Source organism: Columba livia, chromosome 3 (genome assembly GCF_036013475.1).
Source record: "Columba livia isolate bColLiv1 breed racing homer chromosome 3, bColLiv1.pat.W.v2, whole genome shotgun sequence".
NCBI lineage: Eukaryota > Metazoa > Chordata > Aves > Columbiformes > Columbidae > Columba > Columba livia.
Genome location: NC_088604.1, coordinates 105,549,660 through 105,574,740, shown reverse-complemented (window position 1 = coordinate 105,574,740; position 25,081 = coordinate 105,549,660). Strand labels below are relative to the sequence as shown.

At 41.9% G+C, this 25,081-nt stretch overlaps 1 protein-coding gene across 2 annotated transcripts in view; it reads left to right on the top strand.

Annotated features, from left to right (window-relative positions):
• The first annotated feature begins 2,117 nt into the window (after positions 1 to 2,117).
• Positions 2,118 to 25,081, top strand: part of LHCGR (luteinizing hormone/choriogonadotropin receptor) — a 28,154-nt gene continuing 5,190 nt past the window's right edge. The window contains exons 1-10 of one of the 2 annotated variants that reach the window (XM_065058764.1): positions 2,118 to 2,369; positions 8,868 to 8,939; positions 12,898 to 12,972; positions 15,646 to 15,720; positions 16,220 to 16,294; positions 16,391 to 16,468; positions 19,108 to 19,176; positions 19,842 to 19,916; positions 21,106 to 21,291; positions 24,543 to 24,623. In XM_065058764.1, coding sequence (XP_064914836.1) covers positions 2,218 to 2,369; positions 8,868 to 8,939; positions 12,898 to 12,972; positions 15,646 to 15,720; positions 16,220 to 16,294; positions 16,391 to 16,468; positions 19,108 to 19,176; positions 19,842 to 19,916; positions 21,106 to 21,291; positions 24,543 to 24,623 — 938 coding nt within the window. In that variant the 5' untranslated portion in view covers positions 2,118 to 2,217. The remainder of the gene's footprint in view (positions 2,370 to 8,867; positions 8,940 to 12,897; positions 12,973 to 15,645; positions 15,721 to 16,219; positions 16,295 to 16,390; positions 16,469 to 19,107; positions 19,177 to 19,841; positions 19,917 to 21,105; positions 21,292 to 24,542; positions 24,624 to 25,081) is intronic. The other variant, XM_065058765.1, reaches the window with a different exon arrangement.

The window sequence follows — 25,081 nt, the reverse complement described above, 5'->3', positions numbered from 1 at the left end:
TGAGCATCAGCAAAATCCTACAAACCACCACATGCTGCAGATAATGAGGGCAAGTCACAGCACCTGCCAGGCAAAGAGTGACAGCAGGTGTCACTCAGCGGTGCTCTTCCAAGATGGGTTGTCAAACAAGTGGTTTTTTACAAGACACACTCTTTTGCCTGACTTTGGCAGTATAGGCAGCTTTGTGGACAGACAAGCCATATGGCAGCAGGTAGTTTGCTTCCTGACATAAAGTCTGCATGCAGCTGATTCAGGAACTGAACTGATCCTCAGGAACCTTCGGCTTGGCAGGTAGAGTCCAAGAAGGGACTTTCTTGCTTGCCTTCTGGCCATCTAATTCCCAAATCAATGTATATGAGCACGTGCAAATAACACAAGAACGTACCCAGATTTTTCCTCACTGATTGCTCCTCCTGTAGGAAACAAAGCTGCAAGACCCCAGACACGGTGCTGGCAGCTGGGTGTCGCGAAAGGGTCAGCAGTACCATACGGACAGACCTCAAAGAAACTGCACTTCACATGAGCAGGTCTTCGCAAGGACGCAATGTTATCCTATGTTTGTCAGCTGGCAGGGTTCAGTCAGCCTCTCGCTTTTATAACCCCACCACTTTCCTTGGCTACAAAGGCGATGGGAAGGTGGGGAGGGGGAGGACAGATCAATATAAAGGCACATGCTAGCTGGAATTAGGTAGAACATCCATCAGAATAACCCTGCTGTAGTGGTGGAGAAAAAGAGTATGCCAAGCATAGCAGAATAAAGTGATGGAGTGCACCTCATCATCGTTGCAAGGTCAGAATAAAAGCTAACATCACTATCAGTTAAAGTGGAGGGTATGATGCTGAAAGAAGAAGGCTGAATGGATGGTAGTGCTCTTGAGAGGGACAACAAAGGAGGGCTTTGCCACCCTATCCTCCTGCGCAAGATTTGGTTCTCGTTCCCGATCCAGATGGACACAGGTCATGCTGTTGATGTCAGAGCATGGGAGTTGTTTAGTGCTTGCTATCTCTGTCTCCAAGCCCTCACTGAGACCACGGGGATGCACCTGGACTCCACACATCTCACACACCTCACTCCTGTCTCGTATTTTAGTCCTAAACACTGAAACCTGTAAAATGCTTTATTATTTAATTCCATTATTTTAAAGCTACAATTGGAAGAATCATCTCAGGCAAAACCCATGTTGTGCTTGGCCATTCCCTCCTTTGCTCCTGGACTTTTTCCTGGATACATTTGGAGAGCGAGGTAGCTTTTGATTATATACTCTTTCACTTATTTTGCAAATCATACTCTGGGGAGCGATTATCTTTTTTGCTGGTTTACTCCATTACACGTCATAAACAGGGTCCTGATTTCTAAGTATATCTTCTAGAAGCTATAGCTGCAGTAATAAATAATAATAACAATAGCAATAATGATAGTTACGTGGAAAACAGCCCCTTACAATATGAATGGACCTTTGTGAAGATAAGTAGTCCTGAAAATATGATTACTTCTTTCACGCAAAGGGTATAATTGATCATAAAGTAATAAGTCATGCACCCTTAAATGCCTCTCTTTGATCGCCCAGCGGGCAAATTATAATCCTTCATCAGCAATACAGCAACTGTGTGTGGAGCCATAAGAAAGTGTTTGACAGGGACATTTGTATCCCAACCATTCCCATCCACTAACAAGGCTGCTGTATCAGCACAATAAGCATTTACCCTGTTAAGAGAACTGCAACATATTTTCCCCCAGATACAAGCTCTCAACGCAGTTAATAGCCAGACAAATGGGAGTTTCTAGGGCACACACCTCCATGGTCTCATCCTCTTGTTGACCTGCACACAATGCAGTCTGGTGCAGAGTTGGGTACGTGCTTTGCACTGATCCCACTGGCCAAGTAACACTTCTAGGAATGGAGAGCCATCACTTGTGCTCCTGACCCTCCTGGAGAGGGGAGCATGGGGACTGAGCTGTTTGCAGAGCCCATGAAAATCGACGCAAAGTTTCCACTTGCCACCTGTGGGCTTTGCAGGCAACTTTATCAGTACCGGCACGCTCGGGGAGGCGGTTCCTCCGGAAAGCCCAGGGGGCTGGGGTGCGGGCGCGGCTCCCCCGCCAAGGAGGGCTGCAAGCCCGCCCCGGGGCGGGAGGAGCTGGGGGCGCCGGCCGTGCTCCGCGGGCTGCGGGCGGGCAGAGGCGAGGGGCGAGCGGCGAGCTGCTCCGCGCCGGCCATGGTCCCCGCGCTGCTGGCCCTCCTGCTGCTGCCGCCGCTGTCGCTGCTGCCCGGGGCGGGCGGACACTGCCCGCACCGCTGCGCCTGCAGCCAGGGCGCCCTGCGCTGCCCGCCGCCCCCGCACGGGGCGCTCCCCGCGCCCGCCCGCGCGTAAGTACTGCGGGGCGCATTGGCCAGAGTTGGGGGGGGGACATATGCTGTTACGTGCCCGGGGGAGCGGGCGGGGTGCCGGGGACCTGCTGCTCCGCGTCCGCTCCGCGCGTCGGGGGCAGTACGCGCACCGCGGAGCAGCGCCGCCTTTCCCGGCGCCCCGGCCATGCTCTCTGCCGGCGCGGCGGCAGTTTTGGGGAGTCGCCCATCCCGCTGAGGGGACAAGATGTGGTGTAGTCGGGGCTGAAGTTGTACGCGGGTTTCGCAGCCTGACGTGCCGCTGCCTGACCGTGGGGAGTCCGGCGGGAGCCCGGAGGCAGCGGCTTTCTCCTCAGGAAGAAGATGCCCGTCCTTTCGGGACGTTTTCTCGATGGGCAAGGTGTTGCACTCTCAAAAGCTCCTGCTGTACGCCACTAGCCTCGGTGACAGAAGTGGTTCGGTTGTCTGAACTTAATTTTCCTGCCGTGACAGGACGCAAAAGCTGCCTTTCCTATTCTAAAAATAGTGCCTTGTAGTGGCTTAGGTAACTTTAAAGAAACCTGATTAAAAGGTCGATATTTGTTCATAAAACCTCTGTCAGTTCTGGAGTTTGTTTGGTTTTACTTTCACAAATCTGACTTTTCCCAGCATCTTCTCCCAAAGCTTATGCAATTTAAAGCCCCCCATATTAAAGCATCAGAATCCTCCTAGCAGTGCCCGTTGCCTCTTTTCAGGGTCCAACTCAGTGACAAGTTAGTGGCTTATCTTTTTTCCCTCTCTGGCAGTAAAAAAGCTGCTGTGAGTTTTCACAGCTGTTCAGATCTCTATGGGGTGGTTCATCATATCCTTCTGCCTAATGCTCCTCTGGGAATTAGGATTAAATTGTAACAACAGGGAATTACAGGTTTATTCCTTTACCCCACTCCCACACCATATTCCAAACTCATGATCTAGTAGACCAAACCAAATAGTTGATATATGTCGGTATTCAAGTGTTGTTGTGTTGTTTAAGGGCTTTATCACAACACTGATCTAAACAATCATGGCGTCAAAATAGGGGATTAGACGACCAACAGATAGCACAGTTGTTGTTTCTAGGATCCTTTGGTTATCTGTGGAAGAATTGAGCTGGGGTTTTCTTATTGTGCCCCTTTTGGTAACAAAGCCAGTGTTTTTAATTTTCAGCAATTTTGTTTGTAAATTTAATATGCTCTTGAAATTCCCCAGAGATGATACTATCCCTGGTCTCCTCTTCCCTTTCTCCCTAGCTCAAGAATTGATAGAAGCAAGAAATACTAATTTGTAGGAGTCTAGAGCCATGTGAATCCTTCCTCCAAAGTCAGTTTTTAGAAACATCTCTATCCTGAGGTTTATTTCCTCTCCATTTCCCTGTTTTACCTTAGTGTCAGAGAAAGCAGAGCCTGTGGATGCTGGAGGAACTCTCCAGAGTTATTGCAACAAGCATGTTTCTAAACTTATGTGATTATTTTCTTTCTTTTTTGGTTTACACTTTTATTTTTCCTTTTTCCATCTGTCACTCTAAGGAGAAATCATATCCCAACTTCAGTGATCAGGTTAAGACAGATAATGGGCTTATGGCTGCTGCCAGTTACGTTTCACTCAAATCAACAAGACTAGATTACGGGCAAAAATAAGGGAAGATTTTTTTCCCTTTCAACCTTTAATATAACATTCAAACTTTACAGTTATTTACAACGTCCAGCTATTAGGCTGGCTGTAGAAACCAACTTTACAGTCAGAAAATAATTCAACCAAGATTCTGCACAATACTGCAGAGAAAATATTTACACTCAGATGTCAAAAAAATCTCTCTGTTTTTCAGTCTGCATTTACACAGATATGTCCAGCTCCTGCTTCCAGGCCACATCCACCTTGATTTATAGTGAATCTGGAACTATACTATTAAATTTCAGTTTCTTTGTATTTTGGGGTTTTGTGGTGTGTGTTTGTTTTTAATGGAAAACTTACATTCATCAGACAATTACAAAGCTATACTAATGTAGTCTCCAAGCCTACAGATGTATGTGTATTCTTACTCTATTTTAGTTCTTTTTCAAGTTTATATGCTTTCCTTTCACCTCTTCCTTTGATTTTCATACTAGTGTCTTCTTATCCACTCAGCTGTTGCTTTTTCCCTCTTGTTTACTCTTTTTCTCCCCCTCTTACTGTCTACCTCATGCTGTTTTTCCAGCTTTGTCATTTTACTGACTTCCTCTCTTTCCATACTTTACCAATGGTTTTTAGCCATCTTCTTCCCCTGCACAGCTCCTTATAAGAGAGACAAAGCAAGACAAAGTTTCTTTTGTGCCTTCATAGTCACATAAGTACCTGTGTGCACCAGGGGAATGGCAGTGTAGTGCTTGCAAGCGCACTAATAATTTCGGGAAGGGTGTGGGGAAGGGTTTCTTCAGTAGTGTGAGTGGCTCATGATTAATTTCAGGCACCAGGTCCAAAGCTTTGTGGCAAAAGACTGAACAAGTAGACATTTCTACCACCGCGGGCATATTTGCATCTTTGGGATATTCACCCGTCACCACCTAGCAGAAAGTACTCCTTGGCTGTTCATGTGATATATCCAGCACCATAGTTCACATTTCAGGCAGATAATGCCTGATATACAGGGCTTTAGAACTCAATGCCAACTCTTTACGCTGCCCCAGAAGCTGGTAAAAACTATAGGAAAATGCTGTGCTTTCAGTCTTAGTTTGAATCAGTATTCCCAGTCCTTCTGATTTAAGGCCAAGGACACCACAGAATAAGATGTTTTCCACTCCCAGCAAGAATGCACCTTCGGGGCATTAGAAATATGAGTAATCCTATAAAACAGAGATACTAATATATAACAGGCAACCCAGCTACAGTAACACATTCATACCTATTGCTATAAGGACATACCTATTGCTGGTTTTTTTTAGTTTATTATTATTATTTATCAGTTGAACTAATCACATTTTGAAAAAGGCCGGTTCTGTGATAGAGAGATTTTCTCCGGTAGTGTGAGTGGCCTTGGGTTTTGATTCCTCATGAACAGGTCTGCCAGCAGTCCTGCAGTCTTCTGGTCTCCAGATCTCTCAAAAGCTTCTCTTGAAGCTGGAGTCTGTGGTAGTGCAGGAGCAGAAGCTTATCTTTTAGCAGATATAAACTGTTGTCAAATTGTGTCAAGTTGCCTCTGCTATATGCCAGAATTAAAAAAAAAATAAAAATATGGTAGAGGTTTTATGCCACTGCATCCTTGAGACAGACCGCCCATGAACATTTTCTAAAGAGCTCTTATTGCTCCGTCCATATATTCACAGCAGAGGAAGCGGAAGGTGGTTTGCTCTCGTGGTCCCTACGGGCCCCAATATTCCCGATAAAAGGAAGACAATCATCCCTGTCAAAACTCCACTCTATGATTTCCAAACAAAAATACAGGAAACAAATGCTAGCCGAAGAGAGGACAGTATTTCAGCTACCAAGCAAGGACAGGATTTGATCAATCTACGCACTGGTCCTGCCTCTCTCAATGTTCTTAGATAGCCTTACAGATATTTAGCCTGGCCATTTCAAACCTTACTGCCTAGAATTGTGTACGTTGAAAACCTAGGTTGATTTACAGAAACGCTAAGGGCTGGTGAATGCCAACAAGGCTGCCTGGCTCCCCACTCCTTTCTGTCCATCCCTTCTCCAAGGATGAAAAGCTCTGCAGTTACCTGGAGCTGCGGTATTGTCAGATGCTGAATGGCAGGAGGAGGTACAAGCATACAAGTTGTGATGTATTAGCTATGAAAGAAACATTACAGTTTTTATTAAAAGTGCAAAAGTTCAGGCTTTAACTAACAACATTCTTTCAAAATGGTGTTGGTAATGTGTATTAAAGATGGATGCATCCGTCCTTTCATGAGCTATAGAAATGGGGCTAGTAGCATGGGCAGTTTAGACGTATAAAGGCTTTGTAGCTTTGTAAAACCCAGTTTGTTCTTTCTTTTTTTTAACAAAAGCTTCCTCAGCTCTAAGAGATGAATAACTGGTCACATCTGAGTGTCACAATCTGAGTGCTCTCAGAAAGAAATCAATATTTAATTCCTGCCAGTACCTGCTTGAGTTTCATTGTGTGCTATCAAAGACATCAGTCATGTTCAATAGCACAGACTTCAACACATGAGATAAGACCTCGCTTTACTTGGCGCTTTGGAAAAAATTAATCCTGCAACAAGCAGTTCAAAACTCTATTAACCTAAATGCTTATATACAGAGGCTGGATTGTGCCCAGCAAGCTAAAGGATCTTCTTAAAAATGTTGTAAGTATAGAGACATCTGAATGAACACGTTTCCCTTTAAAACAGGCAAGGTTTCAGGTACAAACCACAAAGGTAAAGTGGGCAGGAACAGCGATGGGAACATTTACCTTTTTGGTGAATTTAAATGTTTCTGTCAATGTGGAAGTGTCTATGCATGCTACACCATGCATTTTGAGAATTAAGAGGGAAGGTTGATTATGCATTGCCTTTTTCCTTTGTTCTTGCTGTTTGGTGAAACGCTTAATGGGACGAGGTAATGTCAATGCAGATGAGTTCACAGTTCCAGCTATCAAGGTGAACTCATGAGAATTAAAAAACAAAAACCAATGAAGTTGAAATACAGAATGGATTAACTGCTGTCATGCAGTTTAACTACACTACGTGTTAAAAGTGCTGGGTCATCCCACTTAAATTTAATCGCCCAGCTGAGGTGTCTCAGCTCAGAGCACTGTTGCCAAAGGCTTTCAGCAGGTCAGTCTGAGCCATGAATTATGGGAATTTACAACTACCACACTGCTCACCGGCACATCACAGTGGGGTAGGAGATAGGAGGTTCTTGGGTGGAAGATTTTGATGTCATTAAAAGCCAAGACCTGGCTTTACTTTTTTGCACTTTCAGAAACATTCCTTTTTTTTTTTTTTTTTGGTAAATGTTAATACTTTTTGCAAACAGTTTCACAAAAGACATGGTTTATTCTGGAAGCAGACCCAGCCGATGGTGCAGTTATGAGAAAGTTCCTGCTGCCAGGGTTATAGAGCAGGAATTTCTCAGCTTCTACTTTTTATTACTTCTTGAAGTTGTTTTCTTTTTGGCTCAGAGTATTGAGCCCTACTACAGGATTATCTCTGCCCTTCTGTCCCTTCAGGGGCAAATACATTTTTTTTCAAAACACATGATTTAATTTCATTTCTGATTTAACCAAACCTCACACGCAACACGACGTGCCAGCATCCATCTCGAGACAGGTATGACCCAATCACAGCAGCATCAAAAACGTCCCTCTTAGGTAGGGAAGAACTGCTATTCCCAGTTTGCTGACAGGGAGTCAAGGTGCAAGGAAGCTGAATGCTTTGCCCCAAATCATACAGACTATTTGGAACATAGCTAGGAATTGACTCCCAGGCTCCTTGGTACCTCTAGAATTGTAACCCCAAGACATATGTATGTGTGACAGCCTGCCATTATATTGTGTGGGCATGACATATGTGCATATATATAAAGTATACATATATATATATATATAAAAGTTGGAAAACATTTTTAATTGTCTTTGGATAAAGAATTATGACGACGAATTTTTAAAAAAGTAGGTTATATGAATAGCACGGACACATTTCAGTAAAAAAACCTTGAGGGGGGTTTAAGGATGAGAAACAAATGTCTCTGACTAGATATTTGTAATTATAAAACAAAATGGAGCAATTATCTGTTTGCACAGAGATAATGTCTTGAAATATGTTAAATATTTTCCTATGGCCTTTATCAGGGAGAGTGTGGTCATGGCTAGATAAATTGGCTGGTAAAAGTATTCTGATTCAGATGTGGAGCAGAATGGTAAAATGCAGCTCTGTCTTTCACATCGTTGTTAACTTCTCATTCAAAGTAACTAAAAAAATTAAAAATGAAAATATAAACTTGCTTCTAATCAACTAGCCACACTGATGCAATTTATTAAAAATAAAACCCAAAAAATTCACCACACCAGGCCTGACTCTTCTACTCTTGTACACAGCCAGTGCATTGCCAATGAATTCAGGGTGCAACCCTGCAGTGTTACAGGGATACTGCTGGGAGGAGAACACGATCCAGAGAATGCAAAGATACTGTTTTATAGAGAAAAAGCTTTACATGAAAGCCACTTTTTCTGCAGAACTAACTTTAAATAAGCTTTTATCTTCCCTTGACTGTAAATGTAGCAGACCACTTCCATGAGGTTATTATTTTATTTAATAGGTTACAATTATTATTGATTTGATGGTGATTAGTCTTAAATTTATGCTGTTGAGGAAGTGACCCGATATCCTTTGAATTCCATTTAACTAAGATGAACGGTAAGTGGATCAGACTCCAGAAGTACAAAGAACTGCGGGTGAAATAAAATGGCTTTATGCTTTTTTGTTGGCTTTTGTGGGCTTTTCTGCCCACCATAATGGTACAATGTGTAAACAAGGAAACCCTGTGCTTCACAATCCCTTCCTCCCTCTCTTCTTTTTTCAGATTATTTACTCACCTGCCTGTAAAAGTAATCCCATCACATGCATTTGAAGGACTTAGAGATGCCTTCATCATGTAAGTTGACAAAATTTTTCATAGGCTTTTCCTTAATTCCTCACTAGAAATTCTATCATAAACCTCCATCCCAAATAAAATCTTTTTACAATAATGTGAAAATGTATTGCTAAAACATAGTATTGGTGAAAAAGACACTGGGGAAAGATAACATAGCATTTCTTTTCTTATAAACCGTATGTAAAACATTCTCTGAAAAGATATGACTTTCTGGAGTTGCTTAACAGATCACATAAGAAATGTGTTGGAGAGAACTGGATACAGCTGATGACAGGTGCTTTTGATTGGCAGAGGAGATTGATTTCTATCATAACACTTTATCTTTGCCATGATAGCTGTGGCATTCTGTGATAATACATTTATGTAGTACCCAAATAAGATACTTCTTTGGTGTTTTGCACTGAAATATAAGCTTGGCAGGGGATCAGTAGGACTGAACCCTTTCTTGGGTCTTCCGGTTTAGAAGGGCTGTAATTTTGCACACCGGGCCTGTGTTGCTTCCCCTCCCTTCATTTTGTACGTATTTTATGTCAAGGACTCACACTGTAAGGCTCGTCCAACCACTCTTGCCTTTTTTTCTGTTGTTCTAACTGAAAGAGGGCACATTTGAGTCTCCATTATTTGCTATTTTTTTATTCTGTCTGCACTGAGTGGTCTCTTGTCGTGATTTAACCTGAGCTAGCAATACAACCGCAACAGCCACTCACTCGCCCCCTTCCCCCCAATAGGGGAGAGAAATGAAAGGGAAGGGAGAAATTTGGATTGAGATAAACACAGTTTAATAAAATAACAGAATACCAATACACTACTAGTTTTATGTATATATATGTATATATATGTGTGTGTGTATATGTATATATATATACATATAAAATAGAAATAAAAGATACTCAAGGCAATTCCTCACAAACTGTCCACAACTGAGCAGCCAGTCCCAGGAAGCAGCGCCCTGGTCCCGAACAGAGAAAAAAGAGGAAAAAGGCAGAAAAGCCCAGAGGCCTCTGCAAAATGGCAAAAGGCAGAACTAAACATCCCAAACCGAACTCCCTTGGCTCTGATAAAAAAAAAGAGCTAAGAAAGAACGCATGAGAGAAAAAAAAAATGCCCAAGAGAGAGCAAGAGAGAGGAATGCCTGAGAGAGAGAGAGACAGAAGATGCCAACTCTCCTTAAATATGAAGCATGATGCTAATGGGATGGAATACTCTTATTGATCAGTGTGGACGCCAGTCAAGCTCTGCCCCATCTCTGCCCCCCTTCCTCGCTGCCTCACACCTGTGGGCAGAGCTCAGAGTGTCCTTGGCTCTCAGACCAGAGCAATTAAAACATTAACTTTGTGCTGGCGTGTTATCTCTTGTTCTCAAACTACGTCCAAATAATGAGCCTGCTAGCCATGAAAAAAAAAGGGTTTCTAACTGCATGAAGAAAATTAACTCATTTTCAGTCAAACCAGTACATCTCTAAAGCACAAAGTTGATGACACACCAGTGCAATGCAGAATAGGGGGATAACCTCCTCCAGAACCAAAGAAACAGCACAAACTACGCCACTTTATTTTCAAGGTGTACTTTTTGTACTTCTCTTCACCTGTGAAGAGCACATAGCGCATCAGATATTAAAATATATATTAGATGTTACATAATTTATTTTCAAGGAAACAGAGAAAGTAGAAAACGCTTTTGTGGTTCAGTTTTGAAGGCAAAGACTTGAAGGATGAGGGTAATGCCAATGATTGAATAGACCCAACTGGATTAGTTTAGCTTTTAGTGCTCATTGGTTAAACAATTTTGTTCAAATTATATGTTCCTGTAACTCTAGCAAGTAGAAAATAAGCTAAACCCTGCTGCATGTATTCCACTACAGTGAAGTATTCCAGTACAGTCCAATGGCACTGTATTATTGCAATCATGTGCATCTTAATGATTAATGAGAATTTATCATTTTCAGATGGGAGACCAACTGAAATCTACAAAGTTTCTCCTACCTGTATGACTTAAGGCTAAACTTTCCCAAACTGTATGCATATACTATTCCTCACATAGAATGTTTTGTTCATTGACATTTTCTCTTCCATAAAGACAATTTATTTGCCTGCATCCTTTAATGTATCTTTTCAAATTAACAGCATAGAAATTGATCTATTTGGCTGAAGTAAATCTACAGAACACTTCATAATCTTATTGAGATTTAGTATTACTTTGAAAAATGCATATTTTTAAATTATAAATCTCTAAATCATCTATTTGGCAACTCAGCACCATCTGCAAATCAGATGATAAATTATCCTCACTGCCATAACTCATTCAAACACATATAAATGGGGAGCCAGTGAGCAACAGGAAGGACGATGTTTCAGACCCCAGACCTGAATGAGCCTTCAAGTTCTGCGACCAGACACTGATCCTTCCCAGCCCATGAGTCTTTAAAGATCAGGCACCCAGCAGGCCACTTGTTCTTCATCCATTTTTCCTTCGTGCAATACCAAAAATAACAATCTCACTGAATTCCGATTATGGAAAAAATAATGGATACTTCTGTAAGAAATTTATATGTATTTAATATATGATTTCTAGTGCGCATCCACCTTTGCCACTACAAATGGAAAACCAATTCATTCTGGTCTAAGGGGTTTTATATCCTTATTTTCTTGTAATTACAATTGCAATAAGATAACTCTCAGGACTATGATAAGACTGGCTCTGATTCTGTAGATGCATTCCAGTTGTTTGGAAAAACATTTTTTTTCTTGACAGTGTATAATCTTAAGTTCAGTTTGTGTGCCCTTCCAGTCAATTCTGTCAAGAGAAAACATTGTTTGGAAGACTTTTACCCTATATATGCATGAATATTTACTTTCAGCAGTCAGTTTTGTGTAGCCCCATAAGTCTTAATCTAGCAAGCATTTCACAGTCATCGAATAAGTATATTTTCTTTTTCTCTATACTCAGCATTCATTATTCTTAATACATGTGTTGAATAAGAGCATCAGTACATCAAAATCTGACAGTGCCTACAAAAACGGTTGTGTTGGTTGGTGTAGTGCTGAAAAAGAGCCACTTCCTCTCCATTTGCATGTATGGAATAAAAAAGGCATTTACATCCAAAAATTATTCATAAAGTGCACTGAATGCATATTTATGTATTTTTACATTAGTGGATTAGATGACCATCATCGTGACTTAATAATAGTGTATGAAGCACCATGAACATGATCTACATCCTTACCCATGCAAATAAATTCACTAAGCAACACCGATGATAAAAAAGAAAGGCTCACAGGCTTAGGCTCACTCTTTACATTACTTCTGGCCCTGAGCCACTACCCTACCTACAATTTCGTGAGCAAATGGAGATTGGCTGTTAGAGATACTTATTCCAAAGGGCTGGCATACTTCTTTGCCAAGAAAGCAAAAGGCTGGTCTTTCTCAAACCCTGCTGGCACCAGCTCTCATGAGACCTTATCGCAGCCTTTCAGTACCTAAAAGGTGCCTATAATAAAGACTTTTTAGCAGGGCCTGTTGCGATAGGACAAGGGGTGATGGTTTTAAACTAAAGGAGGGGTGATTCAGGCTAGACATGAGGAAGAAATGTTTTACAATGAGGGTGGTGAAACACTGGTCCAGGTTGCCCAGAGAGGTGGTAGATGCCCCATCCCCGAAGACATTCCAGGCCAGGCTGGACAGGCCTCTGAGCAACCTGATCCTGTTGAAGATGTCCCTGCTCATGGCAGGGGGGTTGGACTGGATGAGCTTTGAAGGTCCCTTCCAGCCCAAACTATTCTATGGTTCTGTGCCTGAGAGGAGACATGAACAGACACTGATGCCAAACAAGAATTGGGGCAGGGGTTGTGTGGGGGGCAGGTGAAAAATTGTGTATAAAATAAATAAATATTAAGTGGAAAGCTGATTTCTGGTATCTTTTCCATTAATGTATTGCTTTGTATCTGCCTTTTCATTACAGTGAAATCTCTCAGAGCGACTCCCTAGAGAGAATAGAAGCAAGTGCATTTGACAGCCTTCCCACTTTGTCTGAAATGTAAGCATCAGTTAAAGAAAGGTGTCTATGTCATGATTTAGGATCATCAAAGAGTAAAGAGTCTCCAGAGAAGCATTCTTGGTCCAGATCTTCCTCTGTTATTTTGCTTGGATTTGGATTAGATCTATAATGAGAAACATTTCTCTCCAAAGTCTCATATAAAATAGTGAGCACTCTGTAAGGTCTAGCCTTGGAGATCTAAATCTTGCAAAGACATCCATGCATAGAAATCCCATTGCTTTCAGTGAGCTCCACAATGGGAGTGGAGCTCTGTGTCTACTTTTGCCAGCACTGTCGAGCCTTCTAAACGGGGAAGTAATTTGAGATGACAACAGATGAGAAAAATCTTCCTTTTTGAAGATGCAGTTTTTAAAGGCCTACAGTATTTAAATACATCTGCTTAGTATGCATAGCTCTTCTGTTAAGCACTAAAATATCAGTCAAACAGAACATGTACCCATTTTAAATTTGACCTGCATAGTACAGCCCTCTGAGAGAGAGAGTGAGTTAAAGCAGTGACTGGGAGAATGCTCTGAAATATTTAGTGAAATTGGAAACCATAAATCTGATTCAATATCTCATTACTGCCTTTTTCACACAGCATGATCAATGAGTGGCTTAAAAATAGTGCAACTGAGCGAGGACAAATCCATCTTTTTTTTTTCCCCTTGTACTCCATTGAAGCCAGTTACTTGCTCACATAAGCAAGAGATACAGATTTGTCCACCTCAGACTGGGTCCTGCTTCCAGCAGAATCAGTGGTGAGTTTAGGGACAGAATAAAAGATTTGACCCAATGCATTTACCTACAGTTTATGGATAGCTTGTCATTTGCCAAAACCAAAAAGCTGAGCAAGATCATTAAAGAGCTACTGGAAGCAGTATCAAGAAACTAGCAAGAAAACCTATCTGAACCTTGAATGCTCTACAAGCATCATATTGCAAGGGTTTCATGTCCAAAGCTGCACTCAAGGCCACTTTCAATGGATAATCAGGGCAGGCAGGTTCATTGGCATTCTTGGATTTGTATTCTTTTTGCAAATTCACATTATAAAAGCTTTGAATTTTGTAAAAGCTGCATAAAGAGGTAGCTGGGTTATGGCTATTGAGCTTTTATGCAAATAGATAGGTTTACCAAATAGTACAGCTACAGAAAGTGCTCCTTGATTGAGAGGGCCTGTCCCCATTTTTTGAACACCTGCTAGCAAACAGTATATCACAGATGACAGAATCACAGAATCATTTAGGCTGGGAAAGACCCTTAAGACCATCGAGTCCAACCATAAGCCTAACATTGCCAAGTCCAGCACTAAACCATGTCCCTAAGCACCATATCTACACATCTTTTAAATACGTCCAGGGATGGTGACTCCACCACTTTCCTGGTCAGTCTGTTCCAGTGCTTGATAACTCTTTTAGTGAAGAAATTTTTCCTAATATCCAATCTAAATCTCCCATGGTGTAACTTCAGGATGTTTCCTTTAGTCCTGTCACTTGTTACCTGGAAGGAGAGACCAACACCCACCTCTCACATACTTATCTCCATCTCCCAGTTCATGCAGATCTAAGCAGACATCTGGTGCTACTAGCCACTATCTAATGAAGACCGTGGTGGTCTAACATTTTAAACCATCTGAGGAACTGCCTCATTAATATGATGGAGACACAGAATGATGCAAAGGAATCCGATTGCAGGGCAAGGACCAGGCATGCACACAGATGAGCAGAGCTCAGGCTCCTTGCTCAGCCCCACCCCCAAGACCACCGGTTGGAGGCACCATCACCGTGATGGTAGTGGGCTTGTGCCTCAGAGCTCCTGCAGTAAAGCAGAAGCTCACTGTGTTAGACACGCTGTGAACCCAGAACACATATGGAATCATTTTGGTTTGAAGAGACTGCTGAGTCCAACCATTACCCTAATTCTGGTACTAAACCCTAAGAACCTCATCCACAGATCTTTTGTAATAAACACCTCCAGGGATGGTGACTCCAACACTTCCCTGGGCAGCCTCTTCCAGTGCCTGACCACTCTTTTTCTGTGAAGAGATTTTTTCCTAATATCCAATCTGAACCTCCCCTGGCACAACTTGAGGCCATTTCGTCTTGTCCTATCACTTGCTACTTGGGAGAAGAGACCAACTCCCTCCATGCTACAACCTCCTTTCAGGTAGTTGCAGATAGTGATAAGGTCTCCCCTCAGCCTCCTTTTCTCCAGGCTGAACAGCCCCAGTTCTCTCAGCCGCTCCTCATCAGACTTGTGCTCCAGACCCCTCACCAGCTTTGCTGCCCTTCTCTGAACTCTCTCCAGCACCTCAATGTCTTTCCCGTAGTGAGGGGCACAAAACTATACCAAGGAACCACCAGATGATGGCAAAATGCTAATTCCCACCAGTGACCAGGATATCCAAATTGTCTCAGCTCAGTGAACAAAGAGAATTCAGAAGCCATCATCTTCTGTCAGCTACCTAACAATTACAAGCCACTTTTATTAGCAATTACCAACAGTGCTTCAAAATGGACTCACTGTATTTGTAGAAAGTTTGTGTGCAGCTGGAGAGCCTTCTGTCATGTTCTGCACTTGACTGTTTTCTGACAATGCCAATGGCTAGCAAAATTCAGGATCCTCCCAAACGTATAACGAATACAATACTGAAATACTTTTTCCTCATTACAGATTAATCCTGAACACAAAAAACCTGTTGCACATCGAGGACGGAGCTTTCAGAAACCTTCCAAGGCTAAAATACTTGTAAGAAAAAGTTATTTTCTGTTTGACTTTTTTTTTCTTTTTTCATGCATTACGGTACACTAAAAGTACATACATCATTTACAGTACCTTTAATGGGCAGTTAACCAGTAGTGGAGTCTTTAAATAGGCAAGAAAATAAAGTAGATCAGGCCTGGGTAGTAATGGACAAACCAGTAGTCAAGTCTGCAAATTAGCTCTGCTAAGTGCTTATTTCCAGAATAAAGCTTTCAGATAGACAAGATAACATGCAAAAGGGGTAACTAAATCTCTTCTTTGTGCTTAATGTAGAGGTAACATACGTTGCTTCTCCGGGGCACTGCTTGAGGATACTACAAACTTAATTTTTATAGGTCTTACAAACACAATTGGAGCCTAATCAAAAATTGAAAATTTGTCACCTTTTAATACATTGTTAAACTTGCACCTACCAAGTTGGCTTCTTGTTGCATCCACTCTGGTAATCTTTTCTCCTGTAAATAAGAATTATGCTTTTCTCTAGGAGCATATGTAACACTGGATTAAGACTATTTCCAGACCTGACACAGATCTTCTCATTAGAAGCTCATTTTATTTTGTAAGTAGAGACCCAACCTAACCCAGCTGGGAGTCTTTCCATCTTGTTCCTGGATCACTGACAAAAATGCCTTTTTTTTTTTTTTTAATCCCAAAGGGAGCTCTGTGATAACTTGCGTATGACAACTATACCACAAAATGCTTTCCAGGGGATGAACAATGAATCGCTGACACTGTAAGTAAAACAGTCCTAGCTGCAGTTCCTTCTGTGAAGATAACACTTCAGCTTGAGGAGAGCAGCTCAACTGTATAAAAACCTTGAAATTAAGCCCCATACAATACATGTCTGTATTATGAATTAAATGAAACGCTTAGGAAGTAGAGAGGTGTTCTTCAAGCTGAAGAGCAGGGTATTATCCCAAAGCTAAATTCACATAGGAAAGAAAATATGAGAAGAAATCCAAATCCTCATCTTCCATGCAACACTGTTTTTAAAAGTACTATCAACAGGACATAAATTCCAAAAGCTGTGCTGGGGGCCAGGGTCTCTCTCCTTCCCTCAGTGATGCAGTTTCCTCACAAAAAGTTTGCAGGGACCAAGCAGGTGGATACTACGGATCAGGTTCCCTCCAAAGATGAGGTACAAAGTACCAATGTTTGTTCTTACCCTGATTTCACTTGACTCAGATTATGTTGATACCCATAGTCTCCCCACCAAGACTTTCCTTTTAGCAAACTGTGGATTCATTGGCACGGCCACCTATGAGACAGGTTGGTTTGATGCCAAATGAGATGCCCCACTCGAGGGATGCAAAAAGCAGCAGAAAGCCAAAGTGAGATGTCATCTGTCAGCACAGCAAGAACCACGTGTGGATTCCACAGGACTCTTGCCTTCACAAAGATTTCCATAAAGTGCTGAAATAGGAGAAGAATCACAGACTGAGCCTCACCATAGGACAGGGCTGGAATTGAGGTTTCCTGAGGAAGGACCAGCTGAGCAACAGATGGCAGCAGCAGGCCAACTACTTTGTGTATATAGATACAAATACCCATTTGGAGGCCAGTAAAGCCAACCTTTGCAGACCAGACTGGTATCTAAAAGGCAGCACACATCCAGATGGAGAGTCTTGCCTTGAGACAAGAGTGTACCAAAACCCCGCCACAAAACTCCATCAATTACTTGCACCTGCAAATGAGCTGTGCACACAAGTAAGTGCTGTAGTTGACTGGATTGGGCACTACATCAGGCTGATTTGCCAGCATGACAGTAATTTCAATAGAGATTTCTTTTTTTTAAATGTGTTGACCAATACCTTCTGCAACCATTAGAGAAGCTGAGCATAAATGTGACTGAAGACTACTCCACCAAACGTTAAAGAGGAGCAATTGCTTAGTTTAGGGTATAATTTCATCCTATATGCCTCTTTCCTACAAGCAAGTTCTCTAAGTAACTTCAGCAAAATTATTATTCTGTTAGTGGTTCAAGAAAATGAACGTGCAAGAGATTGAGAAAGGTGCTTAAAATTTTTACTGTAACCCTAAAGTGTATTAAATGGGAGTCAAAATCAGTCTGGAAACAGCTAATGATAATTTTCTCCCATCCTTTTCTGACAGAGAGCTCACCACAAGAAGAAAATAATTACCTTATCAGCAGCTTCCTAATTGTAGAGCTAGATGTTAACTCCACCCCATGTGGTTAACTGTAATTAGCTGAAATAATTCTGGTTGTTGCAGCATGGTCTGGTGAAACACAAGTAATCCATGTATGAAGGTGTAAAGTCAACCTGAAGTAATACTGTGCACTACAAATAGCTAATTCAGTCTTTCAAACAGTAAGTGTTTCATGTGGATGGGGAAATTGATCCTACATATCCTCATGTTTTTTTAAGGAAATCACTTATTTCAGCATCGTGCTGAGATAGATACCTTCTCGCATCAATTGTAGCCAGGCGCTCTAGAGCCCATACTTCCAGCTTTTCTTGGGAGCACGTTTCATAGCCCCAGATTCTGCTCTCCCAAAAACAAGTGAAGAAGCAGAGATTTTGTGTAATTTATAAACTCCACCACATTTTCCATTAGGGCTTAATATTAAAGAAAAAGTACTATATACAAATGATAATATTGAAATTCTATTGGAAACATGAACTTAATATCAGAAATGGATTTTCCTCAGGGAAATCGGACTCATAGGTTAGATCTCCTAACAAAGGAGAGCTGGACCTCAGGTGTAGCAGAGCCCAGCCATCTGGTCCCAGGGCGGAGAATGAAGAACTCAACGTGGCACCAAGCATCCGTGGTGCAGCGCAGGGGACAGCAAGGTTTCTGCAGCACAAACCCAGCTTAGCAGCCCTGCTTTGGAGGACCCTGACCCCTGGATGATGCACAACTCACCCCTGCCTCTGTGCAAAGCTCTCTCTTGGGCTGCTGGATCTGCAGTCCACCAGCACCCTCTTGTTTTAGAGTCGCTTTCCACCTGACACTTCTCTAGCCCTGGCAGCCTTCCATTGCATGTGCTGAGACCACAAAGTCCAGGTCTTCTGCATCCAGGTTGTTGTCTGCCTACTTGGAATAATGTCTTGTTTCTGGATCTCAGCCCAAGGCAGGCACAGGTGAGCTCCTCGGAGCAGGGAGGATCTGTACGTAAGCAGAAGTTCTCTTCAACAGCTAAACAGGAAGGTGCTTAGGAAATTTAAGCTTCAATTTTATCTTCATTTTAGAGTTAACATAAATCATGCAATAGTTACTTATGTTCTTTATAAGCAAGAACCTCTCTTCATTAAAATGAATGCAGCATTAAAATTTTAAACCTGTAGTACCTAACATAACCTCATATTTTCCACATTTTTTCCTTGCATGTTTTTTTTGAATCCCCAGGAAATTATATAAAAATGGATTTGAAGACATCCACAGCCATGCCTTCAATGGGACAAAGCTGAATCAATTGTGAGTGCATTTCACCTCCTCCATATTTTTTTAAACAGTGAATAGCAGTTCAAGTACAGTCAGAGGCTCTTCCTTCAGCTTAACAAGCTGTGTCTTGCATTTTCTGATACCCATTAGAAAACTGCACGTTTCAGTGTCATTGTGACTCAGTTGTTAATTCTGCAGTGCTTACTACTTTTCCTCAAACACCATCCCTTAGAATGCTGCAGGTTTTTTATTTAAAAAGCTCATAATTTTTAACAAAATTTAATACATTCTTAAACTTAGCAGCAATAGTGGAAATCTTGAAACCATAGCCCAAACCTACATTTTACATCTGGAAATATCAACAGTTTCTAGATCACTCTCGCAGCCTCTGGGACTAGCCTCTTGGTTTAGACACAACTTTTGCTGCATTTATATATGCTGCTGGAGTGAAGGAACCAGATTGGTTGCTGGTTTAAGTCAGAAGAAACTGGAAATTATCAGAATTAAGCATAGATTACAGTGACCTGGTGGCATCAGCACAAGGAAAGGTCTCATAAGAAACTCAAGCGCTCCCTGGCCAGATATTGCAACAACAACCACTATGGTGGGAGAAAGGATTGAAATAGACAGAAAGAAGAAAACAAAAAAGGGTTATTTTAAAATATGGATGTAAAGAGACTTAATGTTCAATTCCACAGAATCCTGAAGGACAATAAGAACCTCAGGTGGATACATGACGACGCCCTGAGAGGGGCCATAGGGCCAGATGTCCTGTAAGTACCCACCGCTCCGTTACTGGGATTTTAGGTGTCCCACGGGAACCTGGATGTGCTACGTGGGCTGCATCATCTCAGCAAACACAGGCTTTGAGTCTGGAAGAAAACATAATCTCTTACCCTCTGCTTGTAAAATGGTAATATGTCAATGAGATGCCATGAAATTACAGGGTGGAAGGCTCAGTTTGCACCATGACAAATGTGTATCAGCCAGTTTTAGCGTTGGCACTGACCTCTGCCTCTTAGATATGTTGGCCTTTACTTTGTGTCACATCCTCCTGATTCTATTCCTGTGCCTTACGTTCTGACATTGCAAACTAATTTCTCTTTGGTAGGATGAGTATGTTTTTACAACATATTATTTTAGAATTTGGTCATAAAGCTGAACTAGCTGATTGCATACTATTAGCCTGTGCTGAATAAAACACATTATTATCATCCTCATGCTTTATTAATCAAGTACTTATTGGAGGGCTGGACTGGCTGTAACTCTGTGCAATAAAACCCAGTGGGTGGTTCCATAAATAGCACTATGAGCTGCATGTGCCATTTTATTCCTTTTATTGCTGCTTTACAGTACATGGCATTACTAATATCACTTTCACAATTGTAGCCTTTTTTTCCCCTGTTTAACAGCCTGACTCTGAAAATCCTTAGTCATGTCAATGGCCTTTCCTTACCCAACTTGAAAAACATTCCTCTAAAGTTACTCAAAGCCAAAGCGCTTAAGTTTGTCTTGGCAAGAATGATGGATTATTTTATGTGTTTTAATTAATAACCATTTAATTAAAACACCTTGAACGGCCCTTCAGAGCCAAACAGAGAGCCATGAGGGCATCTTACTTGTTAGCTGGGTAGAGAGTCACATTCACCCACTTTTTCTGGCCTTAAGAGCCATCTCTTGCTCCATGCTTAGTGACTTTCAAACAGAGAAGTCAGGGACATCCCCTGAAACAATTGGGGTTTGGTTTCCCCAGAACAAAACGAGCTCCTTGCCTCACTGGGGCTCCTGGGCCGCGGGAATGCTCTTACCCCACTGCTCTTGTGTTTCTGAGCTGGGTATCAGGTGCTGAAATGGCTTTGCAGATTTAGGCCTTTGTCAAAAAATGAGTTGTGGTTACCTACCATCAACGCTTCAGTGGTATTTTTATACACGTGAAAAGATAACACTTCCTTTATTTCACAGGGATGTTTCTTACACAGCGCTGGAGTCCCTGCCTAGTTACGGGCTCGAGGCCGTTCAAGTCTTAAATGCAACGTCATCTTACTCGTTAAAGAGACTGCCACCACTGGATAAATTCAGCAATCTTCTGGAAGCTGTTCTAACGTATCCCAGCCACTGCTGTGCTTTTCGAAATCTAAGGACAGAAAAGTACGTATGAATAGCACATTATTGTATTGCAATACTTCAGAAGCTCCAAAATGGCAATTCAGTTTTATTCAACTCACAAGGTTTGATAATCCTTATTCCAGTTACAAGGAAGCTGTGGTACATAGCGAGGCCTCACACAAAACAATAGATCTCTGCTAAAGCCAGGAAAATTACCTCCATTTATTTTAGAATAGAAATGGATCCCATCCTGTGCCAGGATCTGCCAGCAGGAACATTATTCTGAGTTTGCTTAAAGCTTATATTTTTCTTGGTAGCTCAATTAAAAATCCTCCTTGGAAGATAGGTGTCCATCAATAGCCTTTAGCTATGTAGCTTATCTAATGCAGGTGATATGATGGCCTAGTAGAAAAGGCAGGCTTTCAGTTACTCACCAAAATTAGGAATCCTGCAGAAAGAGGTTATTTGGTTTAATCCCCGTCATTTCAGATAACAATAGACAGTATTGGTCTCCCCGCTATTGGAACCATGGCCCAGAGAGAGCTTTGTATCTGCTAATTCGGGGAGGTCAATCTCAGACAACTGGAACTAATTTTTCAGCATTTTTTTTTTTCAAAGAAATCAACCCTCAGTTGGCTTTGGGCAGCCAGAGTAACTCCAAATGAGGTTAGTTGAGGCTATGAGGATACCTTGCTTCCCATCTGTCTCACATGAAGGCTACAGAAAAGATGTACTGAGCAGTCATTTGTGGGAAGCCTGATCTGTGCAACTTGTATGCCATCACATCAGCACTGCATTGCCAAGGCAGGAGTAGATTTCAATTCTTTAGGGTAAAATTAGGGGTGATGCTATGCTTTCTTGGCATACGTCATTTTACTAAGTGGTTCCTGGTTCAGCAAGAGTAGAGTGAAGATCCTACAGTCAAGGGTTTCCATTGCTACTAAACTCTGATTCAGTCCCAGATTAAATCTCTGAGCACATTCAGTGCCGAAACAACCCTGGGACCAAAAAAAAAAACCACAAAGTTTTATTCATTCTGATGAAGACAACTACTTTTCTGATATTAATTTCAGGTGCTTGAGTTTGCAACATTATCATACTCTATAAAAACAGGGATGCTTGAGTTAGTCGCTTTCTTATAATTGGTGGCTGGTTTTTTAGTAGAAAAAAAAAAAAAGCAAATCAGGAAACTGTGCTGCCCATCTAACTGGGGCACAGCAGGATTCAGAGCAGTGCTGGCACGTTACCCATCTGCACAGCCCCAGCTGCTGGAAAAACATGTACAAGTCACAGGCTGTTATCTTCTATATGACCAGCTACTGCAGAGGAACAAGAGGCAGATCTCTGGCTGTTTTCCTTGTGTCGAGGGTTTAAATTGTGGGGTGACAATAAAACCCTGGCAGATGTATTGTTAACCTCCTTTCCCCACCACTTCCCCCTTTTGCCCCTCCCTCTCCCCCCTTCCCACTAAGGACAGACGATCAGGAGAAAAAGAAGGACAGAGTGAAGAGAGTTGGAAAAATTAAAAATGTTTTACTAATGCTACTAATAAGAATAGAGAAAATAATACAAAATATACAAAACCAATCTTGAAAGTCTCAGCAACTGCAGAGCCGGCAACCAAAGTCCTGGATTGGACTCTGCAGCCAATCGGAGCTGGATTCAGTCTGTCACTAGGCCTCAGTTCGTAGGGACATCTAGCAAAGTCCTCTCCTAATGTCGGCCATAAGCAAAAGGGAAAAAGGGACAAGATCCTCGTGATCTCCTACTTTTATATGAAGTATTCACGTGAATGGAATGTTATACACAGTTGGTCAGTTTCTTGGTCACCTGTTTCTCGTTGTCCCTCTCACGAGAGGTGCATCCATTCACTATCAATAACCTCGCATTCCATTGCTATGTTTACCAAAACATGTGTCTGGTTCTCCAGGAGCTATATGAAGCTAATATGCAGCTAATATGAAGGCTTTAGCTGACAGGCAAATTCACTAAAAGAGAAACTTGTTTTTTAACAAAACCAGGACACCTTGTCATCCACTGGTGATAGCAGAGGGACACAGAGACTGAGACCTCCCAAGACCTTTCCAGGTTACACAGGGAAGTCTTTGTGTGGTTATGTATTCTCATGGTCACCCAGCTGCAGCCTGTTTCTGTCTCCTAGCCCATTCTGTCGCCCTGTACCCTATATACAGTCATCCCACATAGTCTTTACTGCCCCATACCTCATTCCTTAGCACCTATAGGTGGCACACTCTGCTCAGTGAGATACAGGGACAAGGTCTTGCATGTATCTCACCGGGCAAGCAGGGTCACTTAAGTCAGCATCACAGACATTAGGGAAATGATAGTACTCAGACCAAATACTCTTGAGATTTCTGGGGTACAATTGTGGTGTGCTCATTCCCTGAGCCATGTAAGAGAGGTGGAATGTGGGATTCAGTCCCCAGGATCTTCTTCCACTGGTCTGAATGGGAGAGGGATGGCAAGGGGGCAGGGGAAGCAGGTTATACCACATCCTCAAAAAAATTACAAAAAAACTGCCTATTTCTGTTGCCATCCCATTATTTATAAGCATCACATAGGGGCTTAGATTGACATCTTAAAACCTTATTTCTCTCATTATACATAAAACTTTTTATAAGCTTCCAAGTGTCTCATTCTCTTAGGAGTACACAAAAGAGCACAGTGGTTTTGCCAGCTCTTTCTGCTGTTACAATGAGGTCACACAAAGCCATTTCCATTCACCCTGGCAGAGTACCTGGCTCATCCTTTCAAAGCCTCAGAACCAGAGATTTTCCCAAATAGGTCATCTTTCAATTTGTACTTTTCAAATTGCTTTTCTTCCAGCATGTAAGGTCTACCTCCAGATCCCAAACGGTTTTTGAAAAGGGAGTATCAGGCGAGCTTCCCAGGTATTGTTAACATGCACTTCTCTAAAAGCAGGCATAACTGCTAACATTCATACCAGTAGAGAACCTGACCCACTTCAATACAATATTTCACGAGGCAAAACATACCTTTTAGTCCCAGCTAAAGTTATTTCAGTACAAAAATACATCATAAACAATAACCAAGCTGAAAGACCATCCTTTTATCCCACCATGAGGTACTGCCTACTGCCACAGTATTTGAAGCCTTCTCCTCCCCACTTCTAGAGCTCCACGTGAATGTTCACACTACTGTGAGGCCACCTCTGGCTTACCTTATGTGTCTGTGAAGATCACTTGCAGAGAAGATGAGAACTTGGCCAAAATCCAGACTGAAATTCAACTTTCTTTTCATCCTTCTTTCAGACAAAGTTCCTTGCTTTCTATTTTTGACAACTTCTCCAAAGTGTGCGAAAGCACCATGAGGAAACCAACAAACGAAATATTGTAAGTACCTCTCTGCTTACAGATGCTGGAAGTAGCAAATATGGACCTTGCCCTCCTGCTGTTCATGTGGGTTTTTTTCCAAAAAAGCATGTCTTTTGCTGCTGACCTAGTCACCCTTACAAGTTGCACAGTGGCAATTTTATGATCATTAAACCAAGATTTGTGATTTTGATGTTAAAAAGCAAAGGGGGAAAAAACAATTTAATAAGCTTTACTCGCTCCAGCTTCTCTTCTGAATTCTTGAAAGACTTTCAAAGCCGTGATTAAATATTTAAGAAAGTTAATGTCCTACATGGAGGCTTTTCATGCCCTGAGATAACTGCAGTTATTTGCGTGATTCAAAGAGCTGCTACTGTGGGGTTTTTTTTTGCCTATAGAAAGGATAATTAAAAGTCTGTATGTCAGCAGTTTTCCATGGTAGAAATAGAGCCCCTGAGTTAGAAATTTGATGACCCCCT